Genomic DNA, 15209 nt, shown 5'->3' on the forward strand with positions numbered 1-15209 from the left:
TTGTAAGTCGGTTCTTCCTTATTGAAACTGAAAGGAATGAACTGCGTGTTGCACGTTTTATTAATACTGTTAATCTTCAGAACAGCTCATAGCAAATGCGTAGGTGAGTTAATGTACTATAAATTTTGTTTGGCTATAAGTATTTTGATGTTTAACTGTGCACTCCAGTATTGGTGTAATTACAAGAATGAGCTCGAGGTGAATTAATGAAATAAATATTTGAATTTAATTCCATGTTGCTTTCTGGTCTGTTTCAATAAGTTGTAAGTCATGTAGATATTTGTAACTTACCACAATGGAATTTAAACGACACATTTGAATTAAAAGGTTACAAAGTGTTTCAAATACAAGGTTTTTTTTTTCGAACACATGTACACAGCATCGAGTCACAAACGCTATTCACTTGATTCTGAAGATGACTTCCGCTCACGTTGTCGAAACGTCAGTCACCAACAACAGTTCTTTTCATAAAAATGACGGGAAGCACGGGGCTTCTACTGAAAGTACCGCAGAGAAATGGTAGGAAATTTTCCTAGCATTCCTTACATACTCTCACTAGGTTCTTCGTTTTGCGGCCAGAGAAGCGTCATAATCTGTTTCAGTGACATGTCGATGATATGAAATGAAAAATAAACCAGAAAGGGCGAATGAAACATGAGAGAAGCTTTAAAATGAAGTCACGATATTAACAGTGCTTTAAAAGTAAATAGTACGTTCGAGTCATTCCCGATGCTTTCAAATGATGGCTGACTCAGCTGACGCCAATAATCTGGAACAAAACAAGGTCATTATGTATGGGATCACGTCTAAACACACGTGAACAAAGACTTGGGCAGGAGAAAAACGTGAGCAGCCAAAACCGGGGAATGCCGATAAATCAAGTAATCACGCAATGATGAACGAATTACACAACATGAACTTTCCTCTGCTTCTCCCCCTGAACCAAGTTTAGATCTACGAACTGAACTTAAAGATACCAAAGTGCCTACGAATGGATGTTGAGCGCGGCGAGCAGACGTAAATGTCTTGTTTACCCAATGAAAGCCATCACAAATAAACTTTGAGCTTGCATCGAGATGCTTGTCCGGGCGTAGAGAAGCGTTTGATTAATCAATCTAAAACAGATCTTAAGGAATAAAAACCCAGATGATCTGGAATACTTCTCTAAGTATGTCATTGGCAGTAGAAGCCACGTGCAGTAGTATCATGCTCGGCAATTGAAGTTATTGTGTAGAAAATATCGCACAATTACCCAGCCGAGGGCAAAAAAAAAAAAAAAAGTGGAGAAACTTGGTACATGGAGCTAAGATACATTGTCAGTGCTTTAAGTGACCATGCACGGCTACCAATAACTTGGCCAATCGCTTGGCCAATGGCTCGTAAACGCAACGAATCGTAAGAGTCTCGCGTGTTTTCGCGCGTTCAGAGATAAGCCACACTCTCGATTTCGGTGTTAGCATCTCAAACTATGCTTACAAAACTTTTTAAAGATGCTACTTTAAGCCCTCCCTCGAATCTACACACGCGTATTTTACTTGTGGAAAACTGTCGATTTGCACAGTGTTTAGGTTGGAGATTCTCGCCCATATCAACTTTCTTTTCTCTCGTAAGTTCTCGCGCGTTTAGAGATGCGCTACACTCGCGTTTTAGGTGCGGGGATCCCGACCAATGCTTACCTGACATTTTAAAGATGCTACTTTTAGCCCTCCCCCAAATCTACACACGTGTATTTCACTTCAGGAAGTCTATCGATTTGGACAGTGCTTGGGTAAGAGATTCTCGCCCCTATCAACTTAATTTCCTTTTCTCTCGTAAGTTCACGCGCATTTAGAAATACGTCAAACTCTTGTTTTAGGTGCGGGGATCCCAAACAAAACTTACCTAACTTTTTAACGATGCTACTTTTAACCCTCTCCCAAATCTACACACGTGTATTTCACTTGTGGAACTCGTTCGATTTGGAAAGTGCTTGGGTAAGAGATTCTCGCCTATATCAACTTTCTTTTCTCTCGTACGTTCTCGCGCGTTAAGAGATGCGTTACACTCGCGTTTTAAGAGCGGGGATCTCAACCAATGCTTACCTAACTTTTTCAAGATGCAACTTTTAGCCCTCCCCGAAATCTACCCACGTGTATTTATTTTGTGGAAGTCCATCGATTTGGACAGTGTTTGGGTTGGATATTCTCACCCACATCAACTTTCTTTTCTCTCGTAAGTTCTCGCGCGTTTAGAGATGTGCCACTCTCGCGGTTTTGGTGTTTGGATGTCAAACTATGCTTACTGGACTTTTTAAAAATGCTAGATTTGGCCCTTTCTCAACCTACACACGTGTATTTCACTTGTGGTACTCTGTCGCTTTGAACAATGTTGGCGATTCTCGCCCATTTATATATGTTTTTTTTCTCTCGCGTGTTTTCCCGAGTTTAGAATTGCGCAGCACTCGCGATTTCGGTGTCGGCATCTCAAACTATGCTTAGTGGAATTCTTGAAGATGCTAGATTTGGCCCTTTCTTAAATCTACAGAAGTATATTTCACTTGTATAAGTCTATCGATTTAGAAAGTGTTTGGGTGCAAGATTCTCGCCTATATCAACTTTCTTTTCTCTCGTAAGTTCTCGCGCGTTTAGAGATGTGCCACTCTCGCGGTTTTGGTGTTTGGATGTCAAACTATGCTTACTGGACTTTTTAAAAATGCTAGATTTGGCCCTTTCTCAACCTACACACGTGTATTTCACTTGTGGTACTCTGTCGCTTTGAACAATGTTGGCGATTCTCGCCCATTTATATATGTTTTTTTTCTCTCGCGTGTTTTCCCGAGTTTAGAATTGCGCAGCACTCGCGATTTCGGTGTCGGCATCTCAAACTATGCTTAGTGGAATTCTTGAAGATGCTAGATTTGGCCCTTTCTTAAATCTACAGAAGTATATTTCACTTGTATAAGTCTATCGATTTAGAAAGTGTTTGGGTGCAAGATTCTCGCCTATATCAACTTTCTTTTCTCTCGTAAGTTTTCGCGCGTTTAGAGATGCGCCACACTCGCGTTTTAGCTGCAGGGATCCCAACCAATGCTTACCAAACTTTTTAAAGATGCTACTTATAGCTCTTCCCTCAAATCTACACACGTGTATTTCACTTGTAGAAGTCTATCGATTTGGACAGTGCTAGGGTAAGAGATTCTCGCCCATAACAACTTTCTTTTCTCTAGTAAGTTCTCGTGCGTTTAGAGATGGACCAAACTCGCGGTTTTGGTGTCGGCATCTCAAACTATGTTTATTGGACTTTATAACGATGCTATATTTGGCCCTTTCTCAAATCTACACACGTGTATTTCACTTGTGGCAGTCTGTCGCTTTGGACAATGCTTAGGTTGAAGATTCTCGCCTAAGAAAGTTAGGGGAAATATTAATGGGGTAGAACATGTTTAGATCAGATAAAACAGGACACTAATTGAGTAGGAAATCGTTGAGCTGGATTTAACAGGATACAAGATATTTAGGACAAAAATTAATAGGATAAGGGATACACCGACACCCCACCCCCCCCCCTCCCCCTCTCCCACTATGGGGCCTCAACAATGGTCTGCTATTTAGGATAAAATAAAAGTATGTCAGCTGCTATAAGCATTTATTCTGGACTCTTAGTACTTATAACGCGGCGGAATATGAAAGGATTGTATCAGATTTAAGGGGTTTTGAGGTTAGGTAACGGAGCTCCTTGTTAGTGATTTCGAAGCCCACACTTGTTACACTGAATAGATAGATAAAGACGGTGCTGGAGAAATAAACAGAGAACTAAATGTGTCCCGAATTCTGTACCGTGTAACACGAATTTCTCACATGACAACCTTTGTGTCTGCAAAGAGATCAAGGCACAATAGTCCACATTATAGTTGTAAACAACTATCCTAATCTCATTGACAGCGATTAGTTTTTGACGAGAATTTTCATTTGTTACAAATAGAATACGGATAGAACCCCAATAAAAAGCCTCTTACTTTTTTTTTTTGTTCAACATTATACTTGTGTCTTTCGCTGCCCGAGATGTCATCAAATGCTGCGAAAGGCAACAGACTGACAAGTAGTGCGCAAGAAGTAGTGATAAGCGGCGTTTTATTGAAACTCCTTTTTCTAAGCGGTTCCACTTTTGCTCAGAGAAGGAAATACTCAGAAAATTACTGAAGAACAATTTACAGTACGGTTCATGTTGACTTGTTCCTGAAAGGGAAACCCTATTTGACAAGGCCAAAATATGGTATAGCGACAATCGTGGTGTTCACCCTGTCCTAGCAAATTCTACTCTTCCAGTCCCTGCTGAAGAAATTAAACCTAAAGGCTGGGCCCTGAAAATGACGACAAAGGCCACTCGTTTCAATGAAAAACAAAAAAACTACCTTGAAGAAAAGTTTTTCTCGGGTCAGGAGACGGCCATAAAAGTCAAAGCAATTACTGTAGCACAAAAGATGAGGCGCTCAAAAGAAGAGGCTAGAATTAGACGGTTCACCTTTGATGAGTTCCTGACTCCTTGCCCCGTTTAATCCTTCCTCTCGAGAACGGCTTCAAAGCTCAGAAACAGACAGGAGAAGGTCCTCCAAGAAGACACAACAGCCGCTGAGAATCAAGCCGCAGATATTTTTGACAAGTGTCAGTTAACTCATTCAATTGCTTATGACTCATTCAACTTGTGTGCCTTAAACGCATCTATAATGTCTTCAAAAAGCTAAGCGTCAACATTAGTGCTTCGCTTGATAGATGGGGGTATTTTAAAGTGCCCTGCATAGGGTCGAAAACTAGTCTTGTGCAGGCATGCAGCTGTGCTCCATCACAGAAATGAACTACATTAGCGGCTGTGGGGTGCCTCAAGCTCATAACGAATGGTGCCTACAAAATACAAACGTGTTTCCGCCAGATTAAGAAAACGTGGAAAAAGTAGATCTTAGCCAGGGTTATTAGAATCCACACAGAAAACTAGGGGTAGTCATTAATTTTTCCGAGATAATTAGCTACTGGTAGCATTTTTCTGAAAAAAAGGTAAAGATATTTCTTCACAGATTCTCCGAAGGTTCGCCTTTACATGCAGAAAACTAAACATATTAAAAAAACATCTTTAAACTACGTGGTAAGTGGTAACATAAAAACCTCTTTTGATATGTATTTAATGACAGAATCGTCGCAACAGCGCTTTGAGCGTCCCTGGACAGCACTCCTCTGGCTTAGCCAAAATACAGTCTACATAACTTTTCCTCACAGCCAAAAACTAATGCATTGTTGAATAGGCTTGCCACTTCCAATTCATACCATAAAATGTAGCTGTAATCACCCCTTTTTCAAAAGTTAAATGAGTTGTTTCATCCTTTCGAAAACTTTGTCGGTGTCCGTTGCATTTTTTCCTGTTACTTCCCAAGCAAGTTAAACATTGACGTCTCTCGCAGTTGTTTTGCGCGCGCATTATGCCATCTACAGTCGAATTTCAGTGTGATTTTTTCTACGGATACGATAAAAGCTAGTTTTTCAGTTGGAGGCCGTTCACAGTTAGTGCTTAGCGATATGCTGCTTTTCTGGTAATCCCGGTTTTAGTATAGGCTCGTAATTTTAGTGCGAAATTTGTTTCGGCCACAATAGGACTTTTTTTTTAAGTCGCACGCTTGGTAGGGTAGTTAATTACGTCACTAGTTCCAACCCAAGCGTGCGCCTGATGTTTATATATACCATGCCTTACGTAATGCACAGACCGTGTGCCCACAAAAAAGAAGGCACCGTCTTTAACTGCCCTTCGGTAATTTTCTGAGCATTTTCTTTTCTGATGCAAAAGTGAAACGGCTAAGAAAATGTAAGGAGTTTCAATAAAACGCGTACGTCGCTTACCATTAGTTCCTGCGCACTATTCGTCAGTCTGTTGTCTTTTGCAAAATTTGATGGCACTTCCGGCAGCGAAAGACACAACTGTTCCGCTTTATCTGATCTAAACATGCTCTACCCCATTAATTTTTCCCCTAACTTTCTTGCATCCTATTAATTTTTTTACGCAAAAATCCAGTATCCTGAAAACCCCTAATAGGGCCTCACTGATGAACTGATGAAGCTGATGAAGATACACAGATCATAATCTTTTGACTTGATACTGTCTACCGTTTTCTTTTTTCTTTTTCTTTTTTTTCTAATACACGACCCCCCTCCCCCACCTACACACCTATCCAGCAAAAATAACCTAGAAAATGCCTGCAAGCAGAAGCTCATGTTCAAACCATTCTGGGAAAGCCAGTTACTAGTTTAGCCACGGAATTGCCTAAAATGGCTTTAATGTCGGTTACATTTTCACTTCCTACCCACCTTACCCCTACCCGTTGGAATGTGCATTTATCAAATGTAACGCAATCTGTGGAATAATGGCGGGTACACAACAGATAAAAACTGAACTGAGCTTAAACGAGTTCTTGATGAGAAGCCTCGATTAAGAGGAGGATTTTAAAGGCTGCTAACAGACTTCTGGGTCAGTTAGGATCTCAGCAAATTGTTAAACTTCTTGTAAACGGCGGCTCATGAGACGAAAGACAAATAATATTGATAGATATTATGAAGCGGACTTCGGAGAGTTGAAATCTGCTTAACCATGGCAATGTCTGAGAGTGATTTCGTACACCGAAAATGTGGCTGAAACATACTGGAAATATAACATGAGGCATCGTGGAACATCCAGTTGTCGACATGTCGCGAGGTAAGTGGAATATATCATTATTTTCTCTGTGCATCGTTATTTTCACGTTATTATGCTAATTAGGACGGCGGTCTTTGTTGACAAAAGCACAGCTTAAACTTCTTCTTCTAACATTTTACAGTTTTAACTGCCCCAAAATTTTATCGCATGTTTTTACAGGTGAGACATTGCTGGAGGGTAGTTTTGGGATCTCAAGTGATGTACTTTTGGCGATATTTTCCTTTAAATTTCGCCTTGTTTATGGCGCTTCATAAGTCGTCCGAAAGGGAAGAAATTTAAACTTCTGTAAAAAAAAATCAGGTGATGATCAAATTTAATTTACACTTTGATCATTCCTCTGAGCTTAACATCATCTTGAAGTAAATATGTTTTGTTTACTTGTTGTCCGTTTAAAAAATACAACTGTCGCAATTTCAATTTACATGTAAAATTTCAACTCATTTTAGAGGGTCATAACTCTTTTAGTATACGTACGAATCTCTTAGCAAAATAAAGGTTCTAAAAGAAGAGCTATGCTATAGGTATACCATATCTAAATGGCTAGTTTGGCCCGTGAAAAGTAAGCGCGTTAGACGAAAAACTATAAAGGGTACTTTGACCAATTGCGCCTTTTTTGGACGAGCGAGCGAGAACTTGGATTTCGCAGTCCTCTTTTTGACGCAATAAAAGAAAATCAGAATTTTCCGACCTGTCGTCGGATTCTCCATATTTACAGGCAGTGGCTCTTAAATTATTTTGTCCAGCAGTTGCTTTAATATGCAACGTTGTTTCATCTTGTATTAGTATAATTTCCAGAGGTGAATATAAGAATTGGACATAATGATTGGTCGAAAAGCTCATCATATGACGCTATATTCACCCTGCTAGAGCTTGGCTACTAAGCTCGCCGTTTTTGCCATCTCGGCAAGTAAACATGGCAGACAGTTGTTGACTGAAGTTTTCATTTATTCGAAAGACATCACTCCAAGTCTAGGATTTTTGAAAGGATGGAGAATTTGCAAAATGACTGCTGTGGCCCTTGGACCAAAAATCTTCTCAAGAAGTCGAATTCCAGGTTTTTAAGAATCGTAAACGGAGTGGTTGCGTCGATCGCCAGCAGGTCAGATCGAGTGACAAAATTTATTTTTCTTCAAACCAAAGCTACTCATTTTTATGCGATGATGACAACTCTGAATGAAGTCAACAACGATAAAACAAAGGTACCGGATGAATTTATTTTTCGTAGTGTTTCGCTCGTTTGTTTTACTGCCGAACTCGATGAGTAACTTTATTCACAATCGGAGTACATGTAAGCTTATTATCAAAACTACGGCTGCATATATGCACATGGACAATTGCGCCTGTACTCTTTTTTATGTTTTAGTCCGCTATTTTGTAGTCCTTGATATTTACCTCTAAAAATTATACTAAAAGAATTATTCATCTCAGGCTCAGTGAACATTGGTGAATATTCACCAATGTTCACTTTGCCTTTGGCGAATAATTAAATATCAGAAAGACCAAAGATAAAAGCTTCGCATTCGTAATGGAGGCTAACATAAAACTTTGAATTTTGTTCCTGTAAGTAGCTGCGAAATGTTTTAACATTTAAAAATTTTGTAAAACAAAACAAAAACGTAAACAAATCCTCGAGAGTACGAAGTACGGACCTGGAATTCATCTTTAAATAACGTGACGCATTTTGACTATGTCGTGGTCTAATTTAAATATGCAATGATTCTATTTATAGATTGCAATAGTTTATTTTGAATGATCTTACAGTCAAACCAAGTGAAGCGTTCCCCTCAACATTACATCAATGAATTGATTATTTGAATATTGAACCCGCAAGTCGTTTCTAGAATGCAAAAATGAACTGATTATTGGAAAATTGAAGCCACTAGTGTTTTCAGAATACCGCTAAATGGGTTTAATGTTCCAAAAAAAATCAGTTTCATATTGACATTTAAAATGACTAGCGAGGGGTGTACGCTTCACTTGGTTTGACTGGAATGGTAACTTAATGGGGACATTTCAATTATTTAACAGCTCCAGTTACTTTGTTATGTCCAATTTAAGTTATGTAGTGGTAAAAAGAAGTTTTTAAAAAAATCAGCAGAATTAACATTGTTGCTAAGTAGCCAGGCCAAGTAGCTTACATTAGTAACGTAATACTTTTTGTAAATTTTATTGTAACGTGATGTGGTTTCTTTGTTTTAATTTCCATGTGAATTAAGTGTTGTTTTGATGTTTGCTACGAAATGATAAACATTAAAAAAAAAACCTTTTTTTTTTAATCTCATGAAATATGGTATGTCTCACTTTTGTGACATTGTCCAATTAAAGGATTAGTGACAATTCAGTGTCTCGCTGCCTTGTTCTGCGATGCTGTAAAAATCTGATTCGAAGCCCTCGCTAACATTTAGTTAAAAAGGTCTTTGAAACAACCCTGTTTGCATCAGTAGTTAGTATAGTGTGATCGTCCGGTGTAGGGTAGTTGTGAAAAGAACTGTTGTTGATGACTGACGTTTCGACAACCTAATTAAGCGGAAGACATCTTCAGAGTTAAGTGAATAGTGTTAGTCAGTCGATGCTGTTTACCTCGTTTAGAATAAAAGAAAGAGCAAAAAAATTGTATTAAAACCACGTTCTGTTGACATCAGTTGCAAAAAGACCTTGTATTTGAAATACGTTTTAACCTTTTAATTCAATTGTGCTGTTTGAATTACATTGTGGTAAGTTACAAATATGTGCAAGACTGAAACCTTTGCAAGATAGACCAGAAAGCGACATATAATAATTTCAAATATTTATTTCATTAATCCACCTCGCTTGTAATTACACCAATACTGCAGGGCACAATAAAATATCTAAAATAAATTATCACAACTCTACAAACTTAATAAAAGTAGCCTAAACCATGCATTTGCCACATAAAGTTCTGAAAATAGTATTTTCTAAATAAAGCAAAGAAATACGGTTTCATTTTCAACAAGAAAGAACCGAAATCTTACGAAATCTCACGGACCATAATGTGGCCGGTAGATCGGCAACAAAACTTATCTTTACCGTCAGACGAAATTAACTACTTTTGATAAAAAAAAAAGTAGAGAAATATATAATTGCATATTTCATGAAAGTTTAAAAATTAAGCTATTGGCTCTTTTAACAATGTCTATAACTAAATTACAATTTCTCAGGCATCAGCGCCGGCCGTCCTCTGTTTTTCCTCCTCCTCTGTTTCCTTGGCGATGGTGATGTCATCGGAACTCTTGCGGGACAACATAGCTGGGTCACGGGATGCTTTTATCGTCAGCAGGCCTTCTTTTGACAAGCATGAAGTCACCAATCTGGGATCTACGTCATCGGGCAGCACAATACAACGACTGTACGTGTTACGTGACTGATGACGTTCAGATTCCTGTATTCCAGTGACGGTCAGCATATTTCCACGGAGATGGAGCTTGATCTCTTCTGGTTTGAAACCATTAAAATCCAACTTGGCCTCAAATTCACCGTCGTTTCCTTTGTCTTGCTCTTGTTTTATTCCCTCGATGGCGAGAACACGGTTATCTAGGTTAATTCGTGACGTGACAGTTGTCGGGTCGACACCTGGAGGAAGTTTGAAGACTCTCGTGAACTCGCTCTCATCGAATCCATCTTTTTGTTCGCATTGATGCTGGCCATGTAAGATGATCTTTTCGCTATCTACCTCAAGCGAGATTTCTTCAGGTTGGTAATGCCCAATCAGCACACAAGCGATCTTTACTGCTCCGTGGTGAGGCCTTTCCATGGCTCGTTGGTAGTTTGTTTGTCGCTGTTCGTAAGCACCAGCTAGAACAGTTTCTCTCCATAAATCAAAGAAAACGCCATAGCCTCTAGGAGCTCGGTTGTAGTAACTGCAATAGGAAAAATGGAACTATTTGAACGCTAAAGACACAGCAATATATTTTCCTCACCCATAACATTTTCTGAACGCATCTAGGTCCCTTAAAAGTTTATAAAGTGGAACCTTTCTTATAATGTATGGACATGTCTTGTTCACGGTAAATCTGGCTAAAATTCTGAATTTGGATATTAAACATTTTATTTGTTGCGTAAATGTATTTTGTACGCTGTTCAACAGAGCCCTAAGCTTCTTGTAAAATGTCTTCAGTTGCAACCACAAACCAATTCTTCAGCATAGACATGCGTAAAAGATCCGTGCTAAAAATCTTCCTGAACCGTTTCGATCGAACGTTTTACAAAAGTGCATACTACCGAGGCTCAGAAAATGATTTGAAATTTACCTGTATGGATCGTAGGTTGGAAATCGGTTAACGAGAGGCATGCTGTCTTGAAATTCTTCTCTTGATATTTGTCTCTTCTTGTATCTTGCTTGTAGCTTCCTTGAAAACTTTGTAAACTTATGATCGCTCAGTTAAAGACCCCCTTATATATCCGACGATTCTCTTCTGAAACGATTGAAATTAGTAACATTATACACTAAGTTAATGCTTCGTCAGTATGACAGAAAACATGTTGACCATGACTCAGTGAGAGTGGCGAAAACTATTTCGTTTTCATTTTTGTGCTGACGCGGGTAATTTCTAAGAAAAAGATAAAGAATTAAACAATAAATAACTGGACAGCTTACCGTGAAAACTAAACTTTGTTGACATGATAAGGGTTTCCGGCTGCCTGCTCAGACACGTGGAATTTAGATGAAACTAACAAACGGATCACAATCTCGATTGGTTATAAAAAAAACCCTTGATAGTTTTCATAAGATTTTCAGATTTCTTGTAAGAACTGGTTTTGAAGAAGCTAAGCAACATGACATGTAATCTTTTGGTGTTGCTGCACGTGAAATTTTTCGACCTCTCGATCGTAAAAAAATGTTCATGCTACTTTTGATTGGTTGATGTTCTCCTAATTCACCCTGGGGTTTTCAGTAAATCCAGCAGATGTAGTTTAGATTTTTCTGGTGAGTCTCGAAAAAAATCGTGTGCTGAAAGGTTAACTTCACTGTGCTACCTAAATACTGTAGGTGTTTCGTTCTTGTTCATTTTAAAGACGTAATATTTGATTGCAGGACCCCATAATCTGGAATCTCCATCTCTCATACTAAACCTGGGCCGTCAACTGTTCCCTTGTTGCCTGGGCTTCTGGTCCGATTACAGGAGCTCCTTGTCATTATTAATATTTGTTGCATTATTTCTGTTTGACGAATGTTCTTATTATGGCATAGTTTTAATTTGATCAATTAATTATGTAATCATCATTACAATAATGCCATGGTTTAATTTGAATATGCACAGCCATCATTTCTCTTTTGTAAAGGTTGAATTAAATATGCAATCATCATGTACATTGTGTAATGTTTCGATTTAAATATACAATTCTCATCTCTGTTACTGAAAAGTTAAATTTAAATAGCGTCACGCCATCTCGACCACCTAATTCGATTCTATCTAAAGATTGTGATAGATTATTTGGAATCATTGGCGCAATTTAAATTGTGTCACGGCTCAATGTATTATGTGATGTTTAATTTAAGTTAATTAGTGGTGATTAGAAAGTTTTAAAATGGCGAACGTTCAGTTTTAAAAAATTATTGTAAAATAGCCAAGCCAAGTAGATCAGTTACTTTTGCTCTCCCATGAAGTTTCTAAAATGGTGCTAGCGAGTTGTGTCTTTCTGACAGTTAAGGGCTAATGACAGTTAACCAGTGGTTCGTTGGTTTAATTCTTTTTTATTATATGGCTGAATTGGTTCCTGATGAAAAGGAGAGTTCTAATTAACAAATTGACGTCATTTTTTATGCGTCTGTCCTCTTATTGATGATAAATAGCGTCAAAACAGTGGTTTGTGGAACCACGAACCGCAGGCGAGTGGTTCCGCAGTAAACTACTTGATTATCCGTCTGTACTCTTATTGATGATAAAAATGAGCCAATCAGCACGCGAGAAATTAGAGAGTTATTGTAAAATTGGTCGGATCTCTTTAGCTGTCCAAATTTTGCAATACCGACCGCTATTTTGCAAGATGGACCGCTGACGGATAGTCTACAAAAAAAAAGAAAAAGAAAAGAAACATTATGTTGAGCAGAAATCCTTGCAACTTCATGTTTGCATTTGGTGGACAATTTCAGGTAAATGTTCAGAAAAGCGAAGTGAGAAACTTAAATAAATGCTTACATTTCGCGGCCGCGTTTACCGAGAATGCACCCTGGAGATGGATCAATTTATAGAGCCGTTTTAAATTCGATGGTCCTCGCGTGCGGTTCGGTCGATGGACCTGAAAAAAAAAAAGAAAGAAAGAAAGAAAGAAAGAAAGAAAGAAAGAAAGAAAGAAAGAAAGAAAGAAAGAAAGAAAGAAAGAACGCACATACAAAACTCGACCAATATTTGTCAATACGGACCTCCCGCTAACTCAGTATCATAAATATCTTTTTCGGAAATTTCGAGAGCAAAATGAAAATGAAACCGTTTTTGTCCGGTCACATTGTGTCAGGAAAATGAATATGTTATCTGTCATTCTTACGAAGCATTGACTAAGTGTTTAATTTTAGTAATTTTAGTAACTTTTAGGACAGGATCGTCGGTATAGAAGGAGATTTTCATCTGACCGGTCATCAGTTCAGAAAATTTTCACGGGAGTTAGATACAAGAAGAGACAAATATAAAAGAAGTTCAAGACAATATGCCTCTCGTTAACCGATTTCCTACCTACGATCCATACAGGTAAATTTAAGATCATTTTCTAAGGGATTGAGCTTCCATCAGTAGTATGCCCTTTGTGAAAATTTACTATCGCAATGGCTTAGGAAGATTTTAGCCCTGATCTTTCACCCTTGTCCATGCTGGAGAGTTGGTTTGTGGTTGAAACTGAAGACATTTTACAAGAAGTTCAGAGCTCTGCTGGACAGCGTAATATTTAGAAATACAATTCAACAGAATGTTTAAAATCCAAATTCAAACTTTTAGCCACTACTGTTAAAAACTATATACATTACAAAATAGATTCCACTTTGTCAAATTTTTAGGGACCTAACAGCGATGGGAAATTATTATTTGTCAAGAGGATTTATAGCTCTGTTTTCACTTAGCATTCAATTCATTTTGTCATTTTTTCCCCATTGCAGTTACTACAACCGAGCTCCTAGAGGCCATGGCATTTTCTATGATTTATGGAGAGAAGCCGTTCTAGCTAGCGCTTACGAACAGCAAAAAGGAAACTCCCAACGAGCCATGGAAAAGCCTCACCAGGGAACAATAAAGATCGCTTGTGTGCTGATTGGGCATTACCAACCTGAAGAAATCTCGCTCGAGGTAGATAGCGAAAAGATCATCTTACATTGCCAACATCAATACGAACAAGAAGATGGATTCGATAAAAGCGAGTTCATGAGAGTCTTCAAACTTCCTCCAGGTGTCGACCCGACAACTGTCACGTCACGAATTAACCTTAATAACGGTGTTCTCGTCATCGAGGGCATAAAACAACAGGAAGACAAAGCAAACGACGGTGAATTTGAGACCAAGTTGGATTTTAATGGTTTCAAACCAGAAGAGATCAAGCTCCATCTCCGTGGAAATATGTTGACCGTCACTGGAATACAGGAATCTGAACGTCATCAGTCACGTAACACGTACAGTCGTTGTATTGTGCTGCCCGATGACGTAGATCCCAGATCGGTGACGTCATGCTTGTCAAAAGAAGGTCTGCTGATTATAAAAGCATCACGTGATCCAGCCATGTTGTCCTGCAAGAGTTCAGATGACATCACCATCACCAGGGAAACAAACGAAGAAAACGAGGAACCAAATCAGAAGACGAGCAGTATTGATGCGTGAGAAACTGCAATCTAGTTATAGACACTGTCAAAAGAGCCAATAGCTTAATTTAAAGAGTTTCGTGAAGTATGTAATTACATATTTTTTCTGCTATTTTTTCTGTTTACGTCGAAAGTAAAAGTTGGGTTCTGGTGTCAACCGGCCACATAATAGTTGTAAGATTTTGTAAGTCGGTTCTTCCTTATTGAAACTGAAAGGAATGAACTGCGTGTTGCATGTTTTATTAATACTGTTAATCTTCAGAACAGTTCATAGGAAATGCATAGGTGAGTTAATGTACTATAAATTTTGTTTGGCTGTAAGTATTTTGATGTTTAACTGTGCACTCCAGTATTGGTGTAATTACAAGAATGAGGTGAATTAATGAAATAAATATTTGAATTTAATTCTATGTTGCTTTCTGGTCTGTTTCAATAAGTTGTAAGTCATGTAGATATTTGTAACTTACCACAATGTAATTTAAACGGCACATTTGAATTAAAAGGTTACAACGTGTTTCAAATACAAGGTTTTTTTTTTTCCGAACTCATGTACACAGCATCGACTCACAAACGCTATTCACTTGATTCTGAAGATGACTTCCGCTCAGGTTGTCGAAACGTCAGTCACCAACAACAGTTCTTTTCATAACCATGACGGGAAACACGGGGCTTCTACTGTAAATACCGCAGAGAAATGGTA

General features: G+C 38.4%; 2 protein-coding genes across 2 annotated transcripts; one reads left to right on the top strand and one right to left on the bottom strand.

The window, feature by feature from the left end:
• Positions 1-9013: 9013 nt before the first annotated feature.
• Positions 9014-11835, bottom strand: LOC145483802 (uncharacterized). Its single transcript, XM_081462346.1, has 2 exons — positions 10980-11835; positions 9014-10589 (listed from the first exon to the last, which is right to left on the bottom strand). The coding sequence occupies exons 1-2, from the start codon at positions 11018-11020 to the stop codon at positions 9887-9889; spliced, it is 744 nt and encodes a 247-aa protein (XP_081318472.1). The 5' UTR covers positions 11021-11835; the 3' UTR covers positions 9014-9886.
• A 1184-nt stretch (positions 11836-13019) lies between these two features.
• LOC145485197 (uncharacterized) lies at positions 13020-14793 on the top strand. Its single transcript, XM_081463900.1, has one exon. It carries the CDS (start codon positions 13731-13733, stop codon positions 14526-14528), a length of 798 nt encoding a protein of 265 aa, XP_081320026.1. The 5' UTR covers positions 13020-13730; the 3' UTR covers positions 14529-14793.
• The last annotated feature ends 416 nt before the right edge of the window (positions 14794-15209 follow it).

Source organism: Orbicella franksi, chromosome 4, assembly GCF_964199315.1.
Source record: "Orbicella franksi chromosome 4, jaOrbFran1.1, whole genome shotgun sequence".
NCBI lineage: Eukaryota > Metazoa > Cnidaria > Anthozoa > Scleractinia > Merulinidae > Orbicella > Orbicella franksi.

Bases quoted from the DNA above. Each gene is read 5' to 3' on its own strand.
- LOC145483802 (XM_081462346.1), bottom strand. From the start codon at position 11,020: ATGCCTCTCGTTAACCGATTTCCAACCTACGATCCATACAG. The intron at 10,590-10,979 runs GTAAATTTCAAA...TTCCTATTGCAG, and splicing joins CCAACCTACGATCCATACAG to TTACTACAACCGAGCTCCTA.
- LOC145485197 (XM_081463900.1), top strand. From the start codon at position 13,731: ATGGGAAATTATTATTTGTCAAGAGGATTTATAGCTCTGTTTTCACTT.